The 23,011-nt window shown below is 37.9% G+C and overlaps 1 protein-coding gene across 1 annotated transcript in view; it reads right to left on the reverse strand.

The window, feature by feature from the left end:
- The window catches only part of LOC140232278 (cytohesin-1-like), a 72,359-nt gene that overhangs the window by 13,694 nt on the left and 35,654 nt on the right, over nt 1-23,011 (reverse strand). Inside the window, exons 6-9 of the mRNA XM_072312409.1 lie at nt 19,071-19,151; nt 17,082-17,194; nt 16,334-16,482; nt 9,952-10,063 (exon numbers count right to left, since the gene is read on the reverse strand). Coding sequence (XP_072168510.1) covers nt 9,952-10,063; nt 16,334-16,482; nt 17,082-17,194; nt 19,071-19,151 — 455 coding nt within the window. The remainder of the gene's footprint in view (nt 1-9,951; nt 10,064-16,333; nt 16,483-17,081; nt 17,195-19,070; nt 19,152-23,011) is intronic.

A 23,011-nucleotide genomic window follows, 5' to 3' on the forward strand; every position in this document is an offset into this window, starting at 1 on the left:
TTCAAAGAATGGAAGATTTTTCCCTGTTCTTGAATGTTATTCTCACTGAGTATCAGTTCCAAATTTGTACGATCTGGGGTTTCACTTTGGAATGTCTTAATTTGCGACTGAAAGGGAATATTTCACCAAATGTAGCATCATTTTCACCATGAGAAAAGTGGGAAAAAAATAAACATAAACATGTATGAGATCATCCCACTTTTTTCCAACTCCCCCCCCCCCCACAATATGAAACCATAACTAACTATTTAATTCATACTTTTCTTACTGAATGAGGTTTGAATGATGTCATCAAACATTTCACAACTACAGCATGCACCCTATGTGTACAGTATATGCAGGAAAATTGAATAAACTATGCCTGATGAAGTGACTGGCATGGGTTGGAAAATTGGGTTCCCTTTCTAAATCCAGGCTAATGAAAGTCCTGCCATAATTCATTGACAACAACCATGAAGAGAACAGATCTACAGGAGAGACTGTGTCATGACCCATTACCTGAGCTATGAATAACAAGGAGAATGGTTGAAATTTTGTCTGAGAATCTTCACTCTTTTTTTTTCTTTTCCTCTGCAGAGCTGCAGAGGGTGAGTTTTCAGTAGGTGCATAATTATTTTGTAGTTGTTGTTGTTTGTTTTTTCAGTACAAACTGTGCACACACAGGTTAGTGAAGAGTGTTGAAGTGTTGAAAGATATGAGCACAATGTGGGAATCTGGAAACCAACACTCACTGTGATTTCAGTGAAAAAAGTAACTAAACATTAAATTTCACATTGAACGCCCCCTTATAGGATTAACATAAATATATTCAAACATTACTCAGCCTGATGCTAAAGGCATACTTATGCATATTGCTCATCTTTTGTTGTCAGACAGGTCATCTTATCAATCACATGATGCATCACATATATGCCTTTCAACTTTACCTTGAATGATTTCCGCTTCTTTGTCTTCTTTTACAAAAATAAAGTAACCAATTCTATAATTATGCAACAAGTTCACTGTCCATCAAAATCTCTGTAAATAACCATTCAAGAAAGAAAACATACGTAAAAATTAACTCTATGGATCACAGCAACATCTGTCTTGGTTTAAAGAAAAAAAAAAAGATTAAAGAAAAGATTGCATTCCCTTCTGTTTGAATGATGATCTGTTTTTTCATGCACATCTCTTTACAACTACAAATTAAAAGGTCACGAGTCCAAGCTTGCATGATGCCGTATGTCATACCAAAACAAAACTTCCACGATGCACATATGCTCTGAAACTATATCGCAGACCAGAAAAAAAAACAAAAGCTCAATGCGACCGCCTGCAACATCGGGTAAAAAAAAAAAAAAAAAATTGGGAACAGAAACAAAACTCAAAAAACAACAAAATTTGATCAAGTGAGAGGAACATAAAACTGGGATGTAAACATGCCACATTCATTTCATTCCTAACCAGGAGAAAGAAAATATCTTGATGAAAAGCAGAAACATATCCTGTTGACTAATCCACACACACAAAGTGGTGATGATCACTACCAGCACAATGTCACTCTGGTGTGTAGTCCCACATACCAAGTCCCATTGTGTGTCAGAAAATGCTTTGGCTTGCAGTCAGCGTGATCTGTCTGGCATTGATTAGATACTAATCGTTCTCGTAAGGAAGTGAAATCCCAATCATTGCTTCTCTCCTTTATTTTTAGAACATTAATGAGGGGGCAATTAAAGCGTGTCTGCCAGTGTGAGTCTTGGTAATACCATGTTGTGGTTTCCATTATGCAGTAGAAAAACACATTCATCAAATCTAGTTCAGCTGAATTTCAAATTTTGTCATGACGTTGCAAGTGTATCTGTAGCACCGACTAATGGGCCAGCACAATAGGAGTTATTCTTCAGCGAATATTACATAACTGGCTTTATAGAAGTCGAAAGCAAACTCAAATGGATCATTTGGCATGCAGAATAACTTGATTTTTCTCTGACTTATGACAGTGCACTCTGGTAATGGGTCCATTTAAGATAAATCAACAGAAAAAAAAAAACCCAAATTTGCACCAACCCATAAAAGAGACTTCACCGGACACGATGATAAGCGTCCTTTAAATCAACCTATTGTTCCTTCCCTGAAACTCTGTACAATGTTAACAACCCCTCCCTTGTCGGTCTGGTTCTCAAATTATGCTATGTCAAAATTCTGTTTCAGGATGTTTCAACAGGAAGAGAGCCGCGAAGCAAAAGCAAGATCACCCTCAAGAGGTTCCTTGTTGTTCTGACATGCTGGTAGGATCGATTCATCCCGCAAATCCACGCCTGTCCACGACATGACTGTATTAACGCTCGGTCTGACTGTCACGTTCTTCAATTCATACACTCCTATGCCTTACACCATACCTGTTTGTGCGTCAAATGCATAGTCTACCAACTGCAATATCTCTGAAAATCAATAAAATTTAGTCTGAAAATTATGGCATTTAGTGTAATTTCATTTCATGTTATTTCTGCTCTAATTGTCCCAGCAATCAACAGCAGAGCATTAAGAATCTTCCTGCATTGTCCTATATTATTCTGTATGCGCTAAATGCATCTCCACGACACGTAGTGTAAAAATTGTGTTTTCTATCTGAAAAGTTTCACCTTGGCACCACAAATTTCATGTCACGAATCCACATCACATGACTTCTCATCTTATCTCCACGCCGTGCTAATTTTAGTCTCACGAATTCCCAAGGTGATCTATTAATTAGGGCACTTCTTGCAAACAGTCCCATTGTACTAGTATGGTATTTTGGCAAATCTTTCCAATGTTATACTGCACAAGGATAAAAAGTGGCACTATGTGTGTGTGGTGTGAATACACATACACACAGTTCAATATATATTTGTGTATATAAGTATATAAAATATGTTTAGTTCTCTACTAAACAAGGACAGCTGATATATTTCAGACTGCTAACCAGGAAGTTACTATCAATTTTAGCTTTACGTGTGATACTGCGGTACTGCACATTGTACTTGTGGAAGTACCATGCATTCTTGCTCCTCCTCTTATTCTTCTTTTTCTCTTCCTTTTTCTTTTCTTCTTTCTTTTTATTCTTCTCCTTCTTCCTTCTTTTTGTTCATCTTGTTCTTTTTCTTTTTTCTTCTTTCTCTTCTTCTTGTCTTCATTTTCTTCTTCTTCTCCTTCTTTGTCTTCTTCTTCTTTTTCTTTATTTTCTCCTTCTTTTCTTTCTCCTTCATCTACTTCTTCTTCTGAACTTCTTCTTCTTTGTCTTCTTCTTAAGAAATGCATTTTTTCATGTCCGGAGTGATGTGTGTACATTATTCTCACCAGTAATCTCAGACATTGTCATGTTTTTAGGGGGTTTTTTTTCACACAAAACTTAAAATTTGGTGCATAAAATTTTGAGGGATTTGTCCATTTTCTTCTCTTTCTTTGCTTCACTTATTTCATTCTGTTTAGTTTTCAAAAAACTTTGGCCCTGAGAGCACAGGCTATTTGCAAATGAGTTGAAATGGAAGATAGATATACCAATATCATGTTCCATAACTGCCAAGCCAACTCAAGAGTCAGCTTTGCCCCCTCTCTCTCCCTCCAATTCTTCCGCTTGATATCGGCCTTTAAACCGCTGCATTACACAATACAAGGTCCCCTTTCACTGAACCACCTTCAGTCATTAAAAAACAAAAACATACTGTTTTTAATGACTGTGCGAGGAGATGGGTTATATCAGTGCTCATATATTGGAGTCCACTGAATGATGATTACCCACAGCCTATCAATAAGCTTGTGTCACCGCCACATCTGTTACTTGGCGTTCTTGGCTGTGGATTAATCGCAGGAAAAGGCGGTGGGGGGGCTGACGTCACCTGACAGTTAAAGGAGAGTCGCGATGAGTGATGTCACAGCGCGGCCCGCCGTCTGCTCGTCACTCCGTACGCCTCTTGATTGGCTGGAGTCCTCTCTGATTGAAAAGAAGTGGCCATTGTTCTGGACAGGACTTTCCCCAAATCACTATTACTACTCTCTGTGTGGGTTGCAGTGGATGGCCCATATCACACATTAGTAAGTTATTCACTCATTGGGAAAATTCTTACTTATCTTTGCTTCAATTCTGTTCAAACTGAGTTTATCTTTGGGAACTACAAAACAAAAAAAAAGCCTATTTGTAACTCTGCGTGACTTTAGCTTAGATGATCTTCAGACAGTTCTTGCAATTTCCTCCAATTTTGAATGAAAGCTACCGCTCAAAAAATGATATAATGAAACCACTTTTTTTAAAGTAGACTTTTCAATCTACAAACAAAAGACACAAGTTATTATTTGAGTACGTACAAACAGATAAAAGTCCCTCTTTTTTTTTCTTCCCCACTCCAATCGGGCAGAATACTCATCTGTAGATTGACACAACTTCTTATCCCTTGCCCCAATTAGTATTGACATCATAGGAAATGGAGCTTTCCAATTTGCTGGGCCATGCACTGACGGACTTTTTCAACATGGCTGCGTCACAGCGAATTCTCCCCGTCATGGGCAGCCAACCCACCACCAGACAACCCGTTGTGGCGCGTGCCATGGCACGCGGGGAGTATCAGAGTCCCCAACGACCAGTCTACTGCCCCTACAAAGCCAGTGGGTGAACTGACGAGGCATTCTATTCTAGATACTATTTGGGCACAGTACTCTGCATTTGTTACATAACAACTCTGACTAAACACTATGGCATGCCTGATGTAAAATCATGGACAAGACACACTGATGAAACACTTTAATAAGTTGGAACGAAAAAAGTAAAAAGCCACTGGACTTCTCTCCACCAAGCAGCAGGGATGACAACGTGTCAGAGGTAGGCAACCAAGCAACAATTAAACTCAGCAATTCTATCAAGAAATTCTCAGCCAAAATGAAGATGTGCATCTCTGTTTTTTTTCCCTCTAAAAGCGAAATGAAAATCTGAAAAATGAAACTGAAAGTTTTGTTTACACTCATGACACATAACATCATACGTAGCTTGGACAGACCTGCACCCTCACTCTAAGCGCTCATTGACGAATAATCAGAATTCTAATCTAGACCTTACTCATCAAATACTTTTCTGCGAAGCTCATGGCACAAGTAGATTTGAGGGGTACATTTATAGAGGGGTACTTTTATGAATTCCCGTGATTGGCACAAATGTCTGTTGATGAACACAGAGAACAATGATGAAGGAATGTTCTTTCAGAAAATTAACGAGACGAGAAGAAAGCCCATCACCACAGTCACATCATGCACCAAATGGAACGTGAACGACATGAGCAGGAAAATTAAAATAAAAACAAAAATAAAAAAGGAAAGGTTGACTGTAATGTAACAAGTGGCGGAAGAATAGATTCGTGGAGAAGGTGTGGCGTCGACGTGTCAACGGACATTGTGGAGGAGAATGATGCGGAAGAGAGAACACGAAATTCACTATGGTTACGGTGCCCTGTGACTAAAGGGGAAGAGATGCTCATCAATTTTGGTGAGGGCAGCGACAGGGGGTGGGGCAAAAATTGAATGCAGAAAGAGACAGAGATTATGAGTGAATTAATAACTTGAAAATAAAAAACCAATTAGAATTGCGACATAACACATGCTACCTTGCACCGCACAATTCAAACAGACCATGTTGCAAATCAAGATTGCGCCAAACCTCGAGAGGAAAAAGGAAAATGATGAAAACAAACACAACACACAAATAGAAAGTAAAACAGAAGTAGAAAGAAAATGACCGCAATCCTTTTTTTTTTTTTTTTTTGACAGAGGAGAGGGAAGAAAAGAATCGTGGCATATATGCATATATTCAGATATAGAGAGTTATAAGCACTGACCTCCTACGCGCGAGAGTGCGTCACGTCACCGAATAGGTTAGGATTTGAATCGGAACAAGGTACCCAGCACACATGCAGTGTGTGAAGGATAAGTGTATGCAGGCAACAAGATTGAATGGGCGGAGAGAGAGAGAGAGAGAAGAGAGAAGGGGGGGGGAGGGGAATGAAACACACGGGGGGGGGGGGGAAGAGGGAGGGGAAAGAAGACAAAATATAATCGATCAGTTAAGGATGAAAAAAATTCAGGCATTTACAAATAGTGTCTCTTTTGCCTCCTCTCTCTTTCACTCTCTCTTGTTCTTCTTGTTTTTAATGGTGAAAGTTCTTCATCACTCAGTGAGCCAAAGATGATACACTCAAGACAAGGCTAGACTGCACACTAATTTTGATTTGCTTCAAACTTACTGTCTGTTACTTGCAGACTCAGTGACAGGGGGAAAAATGTGAACAATGATGTAATATGGACATATGAGACTCAAGAATTATCAGAGAATAATGTGAACATTGTACAATCATCTGATTGTGAAGTTTGGATGGGTTTTTTTTTTTGCCCCCATAGTTTGGTTACAGGGTTAAGGGTGAGGGTTTACTACTTTATCAGGGAAAAAGTCTGATGAGATATTAATGGGTATATTTCAAAACTATTCAATATCTATTTATGAATTTTTTATTGGATTGTTAGAAAATATGCTAATAATTCAAACTACAGCTTCTACATTACTTCAGTGAGGTTATGTGCGGTGTATTAAAAATCATGAAAATATGCAGTTTGACTATACCGCTCTTTGTGTCTTTAGGTGAAATGTTTGAAGCTGGCTGTGACTTTCTAAATTTACAACATTAAATATTACAGTACATCACTTAAACCAATTTTCCAACAATTGAATTAATCATGTCTCATTTGATATTTCATACAATTTGAGGCACCATCTGACTGCAGTAATCGAATCTTTAGCGGGATTCAGATTTCTCCCAAGAATATCGTGACTCGGTGACCCTCGTAAAACGAAATTAATACTGAAGTGAAATGAAATGGAAACGGGGGCCCAGGGGTCACACTTTCTCTGGCATCATTGTTAGTAGTGAAAGTGAATTAGTACAGCTGTTTTCTTATAGTACTCTCACTTTATCTTTGTGCCAAGTGTCAGCAAGTGACCTTATCCAACCTCATATATGTGACGCAGTCGATGAGGGGAGAATTTTTTTTTCTCTCTTTTTGTTTAAAGCTTTAAAAAAATGGCAGGAAATTGGAGGAAATAGGCAAGGGAAGGATGTTTGAGCTTCAAAAAGAATACGTCCAGCAGTAACAAGGATGGCCAGATCTCTATCTCTGGGCTCATTTTGAAGAGGGGGCTTATTTTGGGCCAAGAACACACATACACCCACACACACACACACACAAACACACACACACACATACACACAACATTCCCGCTTTGGCCCCTTCTACCTGAACAGGAATTGACAATCTTTTTCTTCTTTTTTTTTTTCCTCTCTCATATAGTATCAGAACATTTCCTCACAGGGTTTTTGATCAGTGTGAAGTAGCCTTTGAATGTAAAATAAGTAGAGTCGATGTACTATTCCTTAACTCTACAGGAGGACATGAGAATTTGTTTCAACATTACATAACATTGACAGACTGAACCTTGTGGCTCTTGTTGTTGTTATTGTTAGCAGAGGGTGAATTTTTTTTTTTTTTTTGACCCCGCAGGCAGAGAAACAAATGTTTTTGACTTTTGTCTGGGACAGGCAGCCATTCAAAGTTTTACAGAAAGTTATTAAAGCGGAAAGCACACACTGTGAGTAAGTATCTGGGTTAGTTTTATTCGGCACAGCAAAGCTATAAAAAAAAAAAAATTGTTTGATCTAGGGACATATCTGGTAGTTTTCTCTTTCTCTCACACTATGAAGTCTACATGATAGCTGCATACACCATGTATTTCGCGGGGTTTTTAATTTTCCAAATATTGGCAAGTCAGGTGCTATTTGCAAATTTAACCACACACGAACATACAAAATATGATGTTGTTATGAATGCAACGTGCACACGTACACTTTTCCGTTTATTAATGTATTCCATGACTGGGAATTTTGGAAACTTGCAAAATTGTTGGGAAGTATCGATTCGCAAAAAAAAAAAAAAAAAAAAAAAAAAAAAAAAAAATTGGACTCGCTAAATATATGGCGTATACAGTAACTATAGATCGAGTGACCTGCATGCTATATATCAAAATGGAATCAGTGCTGAAACGAACGCATAATCAACAAATACAATCAAAGGAGTAGAAATTGTGACATATATGATGTAAACAAAATAAAATAGAGAGAAAATCTGAATTCATGTACACCACTCACAAAAGTAAAAATTAAGTCCCATAGTATATGGCAATCATGATTGTGGAATGTTCTCTATGATGGCATGCATAAATACCAAATGACATTAACTCAACCATGAGAGGAAAAAGAAACAGAATTATCACGCGATAAAAATCCTTAAATCCTTGAATCTGAACCTTACTGTCTGATCTATGTGTCTGCTCCCCAAAATCACTGCTAAGACTTGCTGTTGTCTGTTTACTGCCAAAGAACTATATCAATGTGCTTTGTTTTGTCTTGTTATTATAACCCATTCAGGCTCTATAATATCTATACACTTTGTGCAGACCTGCCATGTTCCTTTAGGCCGTCTGTTAAGTTGAAGATAATCTAGAGCACTCACAGGCAACTTTATGAGCAAGTGTATAACCTAATAAAATTAGAATGTCAGCAACTGGTGATAATATCCTTTTCCCTACATTACATGGACTAATTCTACTTGAGTTTATTTTTAAAAGGGGAAGGGGGATCGATGAGAGCATGTAAATATTGATGGTCACATGTTTATCCAAGGCTTTCATAAAAATATACATTGCCCTAGTCATGGCACACGTAGCATGTTTTTGTAACCCTCCTTGATCATCTCTTTGGAAATAAAACAAAAAGAGGAAATACGTTGCCCACATGAAGGTGAAAGTTGAGAATGTGAATGACGGTAAAGGCCTATAAAGAGAAGTGTCCAATCATGCACAAATTATCAAATACGAAAATAGGACTCCTCAACAAAAACCACAAAGGCTAATGGATTCTTTGTCAAATTATGGAGTATGATGGTTTCCTTTTTATCTCTTCATAATCTTTCATGAGACAGTGTCTCATTTATAAAAAAAAACAACAACAACTTAAACAAAAACAAAAAAATGACCCTGACAGTAAAATGAAAATAAATTTCCGTAACTCCAATATCACTTTCCTTTTAGGTCTACCTTTTCTTTTATTTTGCTTTAGTTACATTCAGTGACCGCTGAGAATTTCCTGGATTTTTTAGCAGGATCGGGGAGTCTAAAAGGGGATTTAAATCACCATGAGAACAAGTTTGGCCCCACCTCCATAAAATCACAAAGATTTTTCAGGATGCCTGCTGCTTAGTCTCTGATGTAGCAACAGCTTTGCTTTGGCTTCAAGATTTTGGTCCCTAAATGGTTATCCTTAGCAACCCCCTTTCAGACAGCCTTTTAATCTGTGCCTATGTTGCACAACGACATAAGGAAGATTCCAATTCACTACAAGGCATTTCATCGTGTAACCTCCCCCCCCCCCTTTTACTGTATGTAAGTGTGTGTTATTGTCTGTCTGTCTAGATCCTTATGCGTGAAATGCATATTTACTCACATTCACAATTTCAATTAAGAAAATGCATTTCTGATCATAGCTATCAAACGGTATTTGTACTCTGTCATCACGATTATCTAGTATTTTAGCACCCCATTCCAATACACCTAAACCTAATCCCAAATCCTCCATATGGCGACAACAAAAGGACAATACAAAATGAATTACATTTTTATGCACATATACATATATATATGATATAAATATATATATGCACATATGAAGACTTAATCGAAACAATAAATAATACATCTAAATGGGATATCATCACTCACTAATGTCACAACAAGGGAAACATTTCATTATACAGTTTGAATTCCATGTCAGAGAGTCTTGCGGCTGACGAAAGTTTTTGTTTTTTAAACATGACGCCGACGCCCTGACGAGCGGACGGCTTGCCTACCTTGCTTCATCAGCCATCCCTCTTTGTCGGGGTTGAAGAAGGTGTGCGTGAGGTCGTTCCCGTCATCCTCCGGGATCTTGAACGGCTCGTTCTTGATGCTCTCGTACAGACTCTGCGATGCGCGAAGGCGGTTCCGGGACATCGCGAAAAAAAGACAAATACAGATTGATATGGAGAAAGAAACAGTGAGAGAGAAAGAGAGAAACAAAGGGGAGAAAAATGAAACAGTTAACAAACATAAAGACAAAGAATATGAAGTCCAAAATTCTTTCTAACTATGTCTGGCATGTATTTCAAGCATTTTTTTTTTTTGTCCTCTTGATTCATTCTACAAAAATATAACCCATCTCAGGGTCTGAGAGAGACAATCTTAGATTTTTCTAACTTTAAGCCCTAAATCAGGATTAATTGCACAACAGACTTTGCATGGCATATATATTTTATGACTTCTCATGATTGTTTCAATGCATCTTCCCCAACTATGTGGCCAAGCCAAACAAATTTTTAGATAAACTTGCTTGGGGAAAATGCGTGCTCAAATTCAAAACAGCATATTTTCATAGAAGCTTACTTAACAAAAATGCATGCCAATGACAAAAAGAGGGGGAATGATATGAGAGAGATCAGGTGGTTACGCAGGTGAGTTCCCATCCAATCGTTCAACTACACTACAAAAGGACTACCAGTGAAATTTCTCTTTTCAAGCATAAAGCAAGTCGTTAACAGACACGTGCAAAACCTCATGTCTACATAGGAACAAGGAAATTGTTATCCTTGACTCTCTCAACTTTTATCCTTTCTCTCTCTCTAACTCTAAAACTCTTAAAAGTAGAATACTGCTCACTGTCACACTAACTTAGTATCGCATTTCACAAGGGCATGCACAAACAGCCCATCACTATACTTATGAATTTGTAAGTTCATGACTGACTGTTCATGTCGGTTATGTCATGCCACAAAAAACGCGTCCATAAACTTTCCAACCATTTTGAAACTTGAAACGTACAAAACTAAGAGGGTATATAGAAGGGGAAAAAAATTACAGAACAGAGCTATGCTTAGTATGAACCATGTGCTATGTACTTCTTTCTCATACTAGAGAATAAAACATTTTTTGGAAAGAATTTGTCAAACAGCTCACACAAGAGCATGGCACTCAAACAAATTCTGAACTCAAATAAGGTCAGTGACCCAAGATCCTGGTGTGTGTACGTGAGATGATATTCCTTTTCTGCTACAGCATACATGTACCTAGCTGCAAATAGAACACACAGACCTTCCAACTATACCAAGAATGAGCTACTGAAGAGGAGACCTTTCACAACAACCCTGCAACCACATGCACAGATGATTCCAACATTTACTCAGCAGACTGGAAAATTCCTCAATTTTGTTATCAATGTGACTGCACGAACAAGTCATGTCTGAACATGAATTATACATTGTTCATAGATTGAGCCTTATGTAATACACAAAAGGGGGTGGGGTCGGGAGTGGAAAACGTTGGGACTTCAACAGACTTATGGGCGGAAGGGATGTTGTGAGGCCCCCTGAGCAAAGATTTAACAAGAATAGGAGGACGACGATCTCCAAATACGGCGTACTATTCTTGAGACTCCGCTGACAGGAGGGGTTCATGCACTCCAGACATTCACATGAAACCCACTCATTAATCCTCTCCCCCCACAGAGAGAGATTATGTGCTGGCAGTCCTTGTTGCGGATCCCCACATCGTATAGATGCCGGTACCACACACAAAAAAAGGACTGCACAAACAAATAAAGATAGCTCACGCTCATATAAATCTGATAATGATGCCTGCATATTGAGACCGTACCTATTGTTTTTCACCAACTTTCATGACAACACGGCAAATTAAAGGAACTACTCATATATAATGCACATGCATGTAGATTTGTGTTGATTCATGATATTATGTAGCCAAATGAATATCTAAATATGTTCTATATATTTCATATTAATATTCCTACTATTTCTCTTCAGGTTACTTGGATATGCCTGAAAAAATGCTATATATTTCATGATAATATTCCAACTATTTTTCCTCAGATTACTTGGATATGCCCCTCCCCCCCCCCCCCAAAAAAAAAAAAAAAAAATCCTAACCCAGATTCTGCCAGTGACATCATTTGTCAATCATTGCTAATGTGATTAACAAAAGACATTGGAATGCATATTCCTCTCGACTGGGCATAACTTGCAAGTTTCCACATCACTTGACATTATTTAACACACAGGACATTGCAGGGAAACATGGAAGTTATACTCCGTATAAGGTAATCTGAAGGAAAAATAGAAAAGAAATACAGCATACGGTAAATTGCACATATTCAAATATTCTTCTGGTCATGTGCGTGACGATCAGGGTACAACAATGGATCAATACAAGTCAACATGCATTTTGGGAGAGGGGTTTGGTGCTGTCGGTAAAGCAGTACAAGCGCACATGATGTCTTCTTTCTTTTTTTTTTCCTCTCAATTCTGCTGTAATTGTACAAAGTGGGACTGACAATTTCATGTGCTTCTGAGAAGTTCCTAAATAGATTAAGCAGCACATGCTTAGCATGAATTACAGATGAGAGAAAAAAAAGAAATGCATACGTTCCGGTCTCTAACATCTTGACTTTGATTTGCTGCTCCTAATTATGCATTCTGACAGGGAAAGAAAATATATGCACAGCCAACACACAACAACAACATACACATTTTAAACAAACCCAGGGAAAATTCATTAATCTGAGTGTCGATCTACAGTTGAGTAATTAGCATGATCCTAGCCTGAACTCCGGGTGCCCCTGGGAAAAGCATATTACTCACAGAGTGAGGAGGAGGGGAAAAAACATATCGAGACAGAGTTTTCTGTCCCTCGAAATCTAATGCAACGTGATCTTCTCTCCCTGATAACACAATGACTCACACTCATCCACGCTCCTTTCTAATTGCCGAATCTGGAGAAGAGAGAAGGATTTTATCTGAAATTTTGCTGGAAATATTCTGATTTGCGATGGACTAGATAAGACTACAGCAATATTCAGTGATCTTTTTCATTTCCTTTTTTCTTTTATTTTTTTGGTCTTCATTGTACTTTTTAAGGTTCCTTGTAGCAACTTCTGACATGGCTGTGCCTTGCCTGACGAGGCAACAACTGACTACACATGTGCAAAAACAACCCCAAGCTACATGAGGACATCTATCATCAGAAGATTTAAATACAGATTTAATTTAAAAAAAAAAAAAAAAGCACGACGACAGATGTAGCGCATACCTGCCTTCCCTCCCACTCTGGTGTTTGGTGTCAACAACGTCCAGCAAGGGGGCTGGAGGGAGTTGGGGTTTTCGTCTCGGACAAACATGATCATCCCTGATGGCTAATTGATTGACCAAGATATGCACGGTATTCTAACCATCCTGAGCTCCAAGGAGTGTAAACAGAGCCACTGGTATGACATCAACACGGTGCACTTCTACATCGCATGCCAACAAAAAAGTACGACCTTTGTACTTTCTTCCACTTGAGCTATGCACACTCTTTCATATTTTGTTTTGTTTTTGTGGCAAATATTGTGTATTGATACAATCAAGATGACCGAGGGTTGGAATGTTTTGTTTGGATTACTTATAATATCCCCCTCCCCCCCCCAAACTATACTCAATATTTACATGCCTCTGAGTTTATTACGAAAATATTGACAACGATCTTCCCAATGACCAAACTACATGATTCAAAATATTTCCCTTCCACTACTCATGATGTACTCAACAAAAGTTCTGTTCTCAATCACACAAACTTCTGTACAATAAAACGGGCTACTATTTTAATCCAAAGAGAACAGTAAAAAAAAAACTGTTATCGTGCCAAGGTCGCCAAATGATAATCACTGCAGAAAAAAATGGGTTACAGCTGACCATGCACTTAACAAGACTTTATATGTATACTGGACAATTGCCACTGTTATTACAAGACATTTATAATAGATACTTTCTCCTACCAGCATAACAAATCATAGTGATCCCCGACTAGATCCATCAATTTTGGAAAAAAAAGTCAACAACAACAACAAACGGAAACAAGCCAATTTCAAGGCAAGCACGATCACATTTCAATTATTCAGAATTTTCTACAGTTTGAAAAATTGATCTACTTTATGAAAGTAGATTGCCCAGGAGATTTCTCAGAGCATGGATGAAGAACCAAATCCAAGGGGGTTGGCAAGGATGTAAAAAAACAAAGAAATAAATGAATGAAATAAAAATTTGCTGCAATCCAAAGGACAGTATTTAATCAATTATGGCCGACCATCGGCACCATGAAACAGCCACATAAGTCTTGTGACCAAAGCCACCTATATGTAATTGCTGGTGTGCAATTATGGCTTGCGATGTCATCGAGTTCAATTTTCATCAAAATACAAGATTTCTGCAAAACTCTGCTCCAAACTAGATCAAAGACATCATACTATACTTCCTCTATGACGAAGCAAGTTGATTTCTTCTCAAGTGAAAAAAAAAATAGAAATATGTAACAATAAAAAATAAAATCTTGAGTACGACATATTTTGGTTAGTCATTGTCACACTATGATTTCATGGTCCAACAAGACAGTCATTTGCAACTTTCATATTACTGTAGCTATTTATTCAATCAATTTTGAACAAATTTGTACTAGTCTAATCCTCTAATTGCAATAAAAACAACTTATTTTCTTTTTTCAATTATCCCTTGGTCCACATTGTCAACACAGATTAGGAAGAAACACCATGAGTAATAAACTCAACACATAGTGAATTAATTTTTTATTGCAATTTGGTAAAATATGGATCAAAATATCACTGCTGTGTTTACATTGTGTTATTGAGTTTCTTTTTCACATGTAGACCAGATGATAAAGATTGGGGGTGTTATGTGGAAAGTGGAAACTGTCATCTCTGATTTATTCGTATCCAGGGAAAGAAACCACGCAATATTGAATTCAAGCTTGTGACCATTGTGATGTTGTGCTTTGATTCCTTTCTTCGCTGCATTCTTTCCATCACTGGGTGCAGATTTCCCCGTTCAAATTCATTAATTCCAGATGAAAGCAAATATTTGAGTACTTGGTTCGAGCAAATATTTGAGAGCCTTGCTCTCACAACTTTAAGCTCTCACAACTTGAATACTTCATCCTCTTGACATGTTTCAATTGGCCATTGCAAATAAAATTAGATTATTTTTTCATCCCTTCAAAAGAATGCGTGACCAAAAAAGGACATAAGCTGACTGACGTACACACATAATGCCAAAAATACGTTTACACCTTCTTGTTTCGACATTGTTACTCTCACATGTGATATTTTGGGATACTTGAAACTATTTTCCTTTTAAAGTTGTAAATGTTCACAATGAGTTGCGTACATACTAATATTGGACGGGCAAGCAATTATATGTGTTGAAAATAGGCAAAATCTGTCAGTTTGCCATTAAGTTTACACAAGCATCAGTGTGCAAGACTTTATAAGAGTCTAGCTTAAAGGACAAGTTCACCTTCATAAACATAAGGATTGATAGAATGTAGCAATATTAGTAGAACACATCATTGAAAGTTTGAGGAAAATTGGGCAATCCGTTCAAAAGTTATGAATTTTTGAAGTTTTTGTGCAGTCACCGCTGGATGAGAAGACTACTGCAGTGTATGATGCCACATGCGTACAACAATATAAGGAAAATATAAAGAGAATTTCACAAAATTTCATCTTTTCAAAAAGTACACATTCCCGTGACTCGTTACTGACATATGTTATGGGTAATATTATTCCCATTGCCTTTAGAAAGAGGCAAGTCAAGTGCTCTTTTATTATGCGGAAAAAGTGAAAATATGTTGAATTTTCTTTACATTTTCTTTATACTGTTGTACTCATATGACATCACGAGCCTTAGTAGTCTCCTCATCCAGCGGTTCCAACACAAAAATTTTTAAAATTCATAACTTTTGCATCGATTGTCCAATTTTCGTCAAACTTTCACTGATGTGTTCTACTAATATTGCTGCATTCTCTCAATCCTTATGTTTATGAAGGTGAACTTGTCCTTTAAAGTCTCTGATAGTACTAAGCTGACATAATTCATGGATTCCATCTCTCTCTTTCTCTTTCTCTTTCTATTCCTCTTCTTTCTTCTATCAGTCTACCTTCTTTTCTCTATCTCCTTTTCATTTCTTTCATATTCTTCTTTTTTAATCTATCTTTCTATCTCTCTCTCAAACACTTTTTTTTAAATCTCTTTCCATCTTTCAGTGCCTCTGTCCCTCCCTCCTTCTCCCCATCTTCCCATCTCCTCTCTCTCCAAGGAGCACCTTTAATGATGGATGGGGGGGTTAGAGGTTTACCTTGAGGAGCTCCTCTGGAAGGTCCCCGCCCTCGTTGATGCCCCGATTCATGTGGATGAAGCGCTCCAGGTTGGGCTTGTCCTTGACGTTGGGGTTGTGGAGACTGGTGTTCAGCATGATGATGGCAAAGGAGAGCACATAGCAGGTATCTGGGGGGAACACGGCGGGGAGAGTCGATTGGTCATTATCCTCTGCCATTACGATCATTATTTTTCTCCATGGCAACAGCTCTTCTTGCATGCTTCGAGGAATATATGCCATGACAACCCATGTCCCATGACCAGATGGATTATCTTCAACTTCTTCCACAAACTATTATGAATTCTATTGCTGTAAAAGTAGAAATCTTCTCGCATTTCACTCAGCATGAAACTAGCGCAAATATAAAAGCGTGCAAATATTTGCTGTTATCTATTTGATTCTGTGGATTTGATATCACTCACAAAATTATTTTACCCAGTTGATCATGAAAAATTACTCATGCAACCATTCCCACCTTTACAGTATTGCAATTGGCTTTATCATTATAATCAATATCATCACTTGCCATCATCACAATTATCAAGCATTTCAATGCATGGTTCCCTGTCTAAATGATACGTATGCACATAAATTCATAATATGTCATTTTCATTGTATGTGTACATGTATGTGCTCTTCATATGTTTTTCCAAGTATAATTTGGTATCTAGGCAAAGTTCCACGATGTTTGCGCCAAAGAAGAAGACAAGAAAAAAACCTTCTTCACCTGTTGATTCAAAGACGCCGGGGTTGGTCTCGCAGTAGCGCTTGGCAAAGCACTCCATCATGCGGTCGATCTTTTGCGCCTCGCCCGGCAGACGGAAACTCCATAGGAATTGCCTGCATCAGGAGGGACGGGGGAAAAGGGCGGGGAAGAGGGGGGTAGAGAGAGGGGGGTGGGGGTAGGATCGGAGAAAGAAAGAGAATGGGGGGTTTATAAAGTGATGGGTTTAGGAAATGAGATTTGAGTGTAACCCACCCCAGGCCATGCAAAACAGCTTGAAACAATGGCTCCTAGCTTGTTTGTGTCATGTCTGAATACATAAATATATTCAAATCAGGTTGGGGTGAGAGGTGGAAATGAGTAATGAATAGCTAGTGTGACCCTAAGGCAAGAATTTGCCGCACATCATAAATAGTTCTTTCCTCTTCAACCTCAAAGGTTCTAACCTCATTTTCCCAGACATGATTTTAAAAAAGAATAAAAAATCTCACCAATTTAAAGTTAATTAGCAGAAACCACTTGGTATCTCAGCATTTGTCAGGTTTCTCGCTCCATATTTCAACACTAGGGAATGAGAGCATGGAATGATTGTTTGATTATTTATTTCAGTCGTCTACCATTGGGCGTCGTGATGATAAAAAAGAAATCATCATATTTCTCATATCAATGCAACATTAAGGGAAACAGTGACATGATATCAAACAAGCATCATGATATGATATGGTTATTTTCATATTATTATTGATGAGCTACAACAGTATCACATAACCCCCAATGTTTGTTTCGTGGTATTGTATTTCATTTTTTTTTTTGCACCTTGTCATGACCTGCCTTTATTGCTGACAATTTTTTTCTTCACTGTCAAACTTCTGAAACCTTATTTCTTAAAAGCAGTTTTGTCTTTAGAAACATACAATGTAGCATTTCCATGACCTTTTTCTGACAATTACTTGGAGATTCGTTTGAGACGAGAAAGGGAAAGTCGGGGAGATCACGGGAGTATTTCCCAAGATGATTTGCAGGCTTTCAGGCAACAAACCTACTTCCTTTACCGACTTTTCCATAATCTTCACCTCCTCCCACTGACACGTTTCATCAGTCCGACCTGTTGTTTTTGCCTGTGGCAATTTTTGATCTGTGTTTTTTTTTTTCTCCCCTCCTTCAATAACTATCTCTACAACAACCCACACTGCAAACCAGACAAAAGATTCTTTTTTTTTTCAATATATCATATGTGTGTGTGTGTGTGTGCTTGTATATTAATATGTACCATACACAAAGTAAACTCTCTGTATGAGCTGACAACTTGCTTAAACACACTAGGACCTCTTACATGAAGAGAATATAATGTAAGCCTATAATTTATGTCTACTCACTGAAGGGGGCCAATGCATGATTCAAATGATTTGGTGATAAATAACTCACTGTGTCAATGACATTTTTCATGCAGATTTTACTTGATACAGAAGACCTCTCTGGCTCCAATATAATCACAGGATGCCCGACATGCTAATTAAAAAAGCTCAGAAACTTTAAGGGATAACTCAGTTTCTCCATACTGAAACGCTGTGATAACCAAAAATCGAATGCACTTGGATAATTGAATGCCTTTTGCAAATGTATTGGACAAAAGTCATACGGTCATGGAGACAGGGCTAACTGCTTGATCAAGTTAATGAAATACCAAATATTGCACACACACACACACACACACACACACACACATACATACAAACAAACCCCCTCAGATTATGATTCATTTCATTACATTTAGAATGTTTGAATGTAGGAAGTTATATTACGGATTTCTGTAAATGATGATAATAATAATAATAATAATAATAATAATAATAATAATAAATAAAGAACACTTATATAGCACTTAACATTGACGTTTCTAAGTGCATTAATATGGAAAAAATATTAAATTGAAATACAGTATGCAAAGTATTGAGTGCATCTGAGCTTCACAAGTTGAACACCAGTACTTACCTGAGAGCCTGTACCAAGATCATATCTTTGAACTCATGGAGAGCTACGAAGGCTTCTAAAACATCCACATTGAAGTCTTTTCTGTAAATTAACAAAAAAGAAAGAAAGAAAGAAAGAGGTAGAGTGGATTTATTAAGCAAACAGTACAGAAAACAGTTGGAAGGCCATTCAAAATAACATAATTGTCATTAGTGTAAATCAAAAAGTATAAATCAGTGTAAATGCATGAGGTTTGCATGGTTAACTGAGCATGCAGAAACCATGTTTCATGGATTCACAAAGTGCTAAGTGCTTAACAATAGCAGCTAGAAGATAAAAGAAAAATACAACACATATTTTCTTTTCATATCAGAGTTGTCAGATGCAAACTAAAGCAGTCATCATACTCTATATGAATACTCATTGTGGCTTGCCGGTGAACAGGCTACATCTGTAATTGATCATAAGTCAATCTATCATGTAGAAATATTTCTTTCTTCACAAAACATCTTTCAAAAGCTAAATAACACCCAGATAGTCTTATTTTTTAACAATCGATGAAAAACAAAACTTCACTGAACTTCTGTGAAGCTGTCATCTAGTCTTTATTTTTTTAGTCTGAATTCAACGAAACCTGGTATGACATTTCACCGCAAAACCATGATGGTAGATTGAATATCATTTCATATGAAGAGACAATGGAACCTTACACTCGACTCGGGTCATTATCAATACCAATGCTTTGTAATAGCAAATGGTTGCAAAGAATCATTTGCATGTGTAACCTAATAATTATGTGGTACAAAGAAAGTTCCTATGTATTGAAACACTTTCAAGATCAATATGGGGACATTTACAGTCTTGATGTGCAATCTTCGCGGTATCCTTGGCTTTGTGTAGAACGAAACAGAAACATCTCATATTACCTCATTCAGTCTAATTGATGCTATTTTCTTCTTTTTCTTTCTCTTATCTTATCAACCACTGGACACTCGCCACAATAAATACCAACTTGCGTCATATGGCCTATTCAACACTAATTTATCTTTTGTCTGCGTTCTACTTTCACAGAGCCATTCTTAATGTCCAAGTCTGGTCAGACAGATCATGGGCCACTCCCATGCTTGTTGTTGAATTCTCAAGTACTTCACTGTTTCACTCATATAAGTGGGTCAAAATACCCTTCACACCAATCGTCTCAACTTCAGTTATTCATCCATCACCACTGATCTCTATTATCCCGATATGGACTGGCCCACAACTGTCTTTGCGTTTTGAGAGCAAGAACTTTGCTATAAGTACAAAGCAGTGATTCTCTTGCAAATACTAAGAAATCAAGAAAGTCTGGACAGGTTGAACACTAAGATACAATTTGTGAATAGTAAATCAACAATGCCTTTACATGTACTCCAATACAACTTGCTTAAAAGCATATATGCTGAGCATATTTCTCACTTATCTGGCAATATCACTTATCGCACAACCATCAGCTCCGACATGGTCAGATAACAGGTTGGACACTACTAAATTGACCAAACATTTACTTCACCTAACCTGGCAAGTTCTACAAATTGTTTCAAAGGAGAAAAATAAAGAGAAGAAGAAGAAGAAGAAGAAGAAGAAGAAGAAGAAAAAAAAAGAAAACGAAGAAGAAGCTCTTGCATTGAAAGTGGGTAATTTGATGCTATCCTTAATACAATGAACTTTCCCTCACATAGCTATGTAACATGACCACAGCAGATCGCTTGCTTTATTGTCATGGAAGCCACAAATATTTTGCAGGGGGAAAAGGGGGCAAGCGTGCCTGGTATCAAATGACCAAAAACATATCTTACAAGGAAGGAGTTGGCAATGTTTTTCCCGAACGTCATCCATGCTTGAAGAAGGGGGTGGGGGGGGGGGTGGGGGCAACAGCCAGGAGTTAAAACTGTGCAGGCCTAAAACTGTATTCAGTAAAGCTTTGCACGCAAAGTCGCAGAGGACACAAAAGATATGGCAGCAAAAGACAGGTTCCCAGGACAGCATATTTGCATCCACCTACCTAATGACATTGATCATGTGAGGTTTTGAAACTCTAACTTTGATTGCGAAATTAATTTTGGCACCCCATCACACCCCCCCCCCCACCTCCTTACAGACAAAAAGTCATGAGAAGGATTCATCCTGAGGAAAAGGTTGGGTGTCAATACTAGAGTAGCTGTAATAATAAAGCAGTATATGGGTGAAGGTCTGCGCGAAGTTAGTTAACTCTCACGGACAGTATGACCTCTTGAACCCTAGCAATTCTTTTTAATCTAATCTGGCATCATGTGAGCCACCCAAAGATAGCCATACTGGTCATGTGACAGTCACATCTCGTGTAACCACTCCAGACTTGAGCCATATAAAATAACTAAAAAAATATGATCTACTTCTTATACATGCATTCAAATAATTGATTTTTCCTCAGTCCTGGATAATACACAAGGATATGACATCCCTGGCACACCATGAACAAAACCATCAAAATAAATTTCGTCTTTACAAACACAGCAGAAAAACTTGACAAATTGATGATGCTCTATTCACAACACACGAGAGAAGCATGAAAGATCATAGTGCATTAGCAACTTGTTTAAGGCTGTGTTCATCTAACTCAAGAGAGAGAATCACGTTTCCAAATGCGTTGTGAACTGCGTTTATGGATGTGGTTTGAAATGCGATTGTCGGGGTGTTGCATTTTTCTAACAAAAAATATAATCGTGATTTGAGTGTTGTCACTGCGCAGTAGCTTTGCAGCGTTCAATCCGGGAAGAACAGGTCAACTGCGTACTACTAAACATGTCTTCATCATTAACGCACAAACAATGGGTAGAAAACACAAATGGCACGCACTAGGCAATTTGGAGATATAAACGCATTTCACAATGTCATTGCTTTTATCTACTCGCAGAAAGGCAATCATGATCTAAAACGCATTTCAAATGGCTATTTGCATGGTGTTTCAAATTGGTGTTTCCAAACATGTTTGAAAATACGGTTGCATTCATCTATTGCCCGAAAATGCCTTAAAATCTGACACTCAAGTGTCCACTGGGGGGGGGGGGGGGGGGTTGCCCTGTAGCAGAAGAAAGCACAACCAATAACAAAACAATCCCATCACCTCCTGTATGAGTGAACTATGCCCTCATGAGTAAAGTCTTTGTTCAAACGGTTATAAAGAAAATTATGATAAACAAAGGACAGAATCAAAAATAGAGTCTTACTCTTGTTCTTGGTCGTGGAAATCTATTTTAGCCCACCCGCTTTGCCAAAATAGATTATTTTTACCTCGAGAACAACAGCTGCATGTAGTGCAGTCTGGGCACAAGTATCAGGCCAGGCCTGTTATGCCCTTACCCGACTAACAAGCATACACGCCACTCGTGCAAACGCGGCTGAATTTCTTGTCACGCTCTTTCATCCCAATTTCCCGGATCATCATCTATGCAAACATCTCTTCTAAACCAGTCATACTGTGAATAATTTCTTGGCAAGATTTTCATTTCCAGCCTTTCAAACAATTCTATGACATCAATGAAAAATGACTTTAAAAAACAACGACCAAAAAATAGACAGAAAACTCTTCATCTCAGGCAAAACTTCCCGCAAACTCTGTCTGTTGCTATTTTGGATCAAATGATGCATAATTCTGACTTTCGGCCAAAACAACCGCAGTCTGCTAACTGTGCCACTCTGGCATCATAAACTCCCACTATAAAGATAAATGAATTACCATGTAAGACATTTATCAGAGATGGCACAAACTGTACGATCACAACTGTTGAGATACACCTTTCCCCATGTCTGTTGAAAAAATTTGCCTTTAGGTATAGAAAGCAGTTTTTGATGATAATTGTTTATCTACTACAAAATTTTGCACTGTAAATAATGGCAAATTGTAAGGAGTGGATAAAAAAAAACAACGCAGGTTCACAAAGAAG

The sequence above is a fragment of the Diadema setosum genome, chromosome 8 (assembly GCF_964275005.1).
Source record: "Diadema setosum chromosome 8, eeDiaSeto1, whole genome shotgun sequence".
NCBI classification, from domain to species: Eukaryota; Metazoa; Echinodermata; class Echinoidea; order Diadematoida; family Diadematidae; genus Diadema; species Diadema setosum.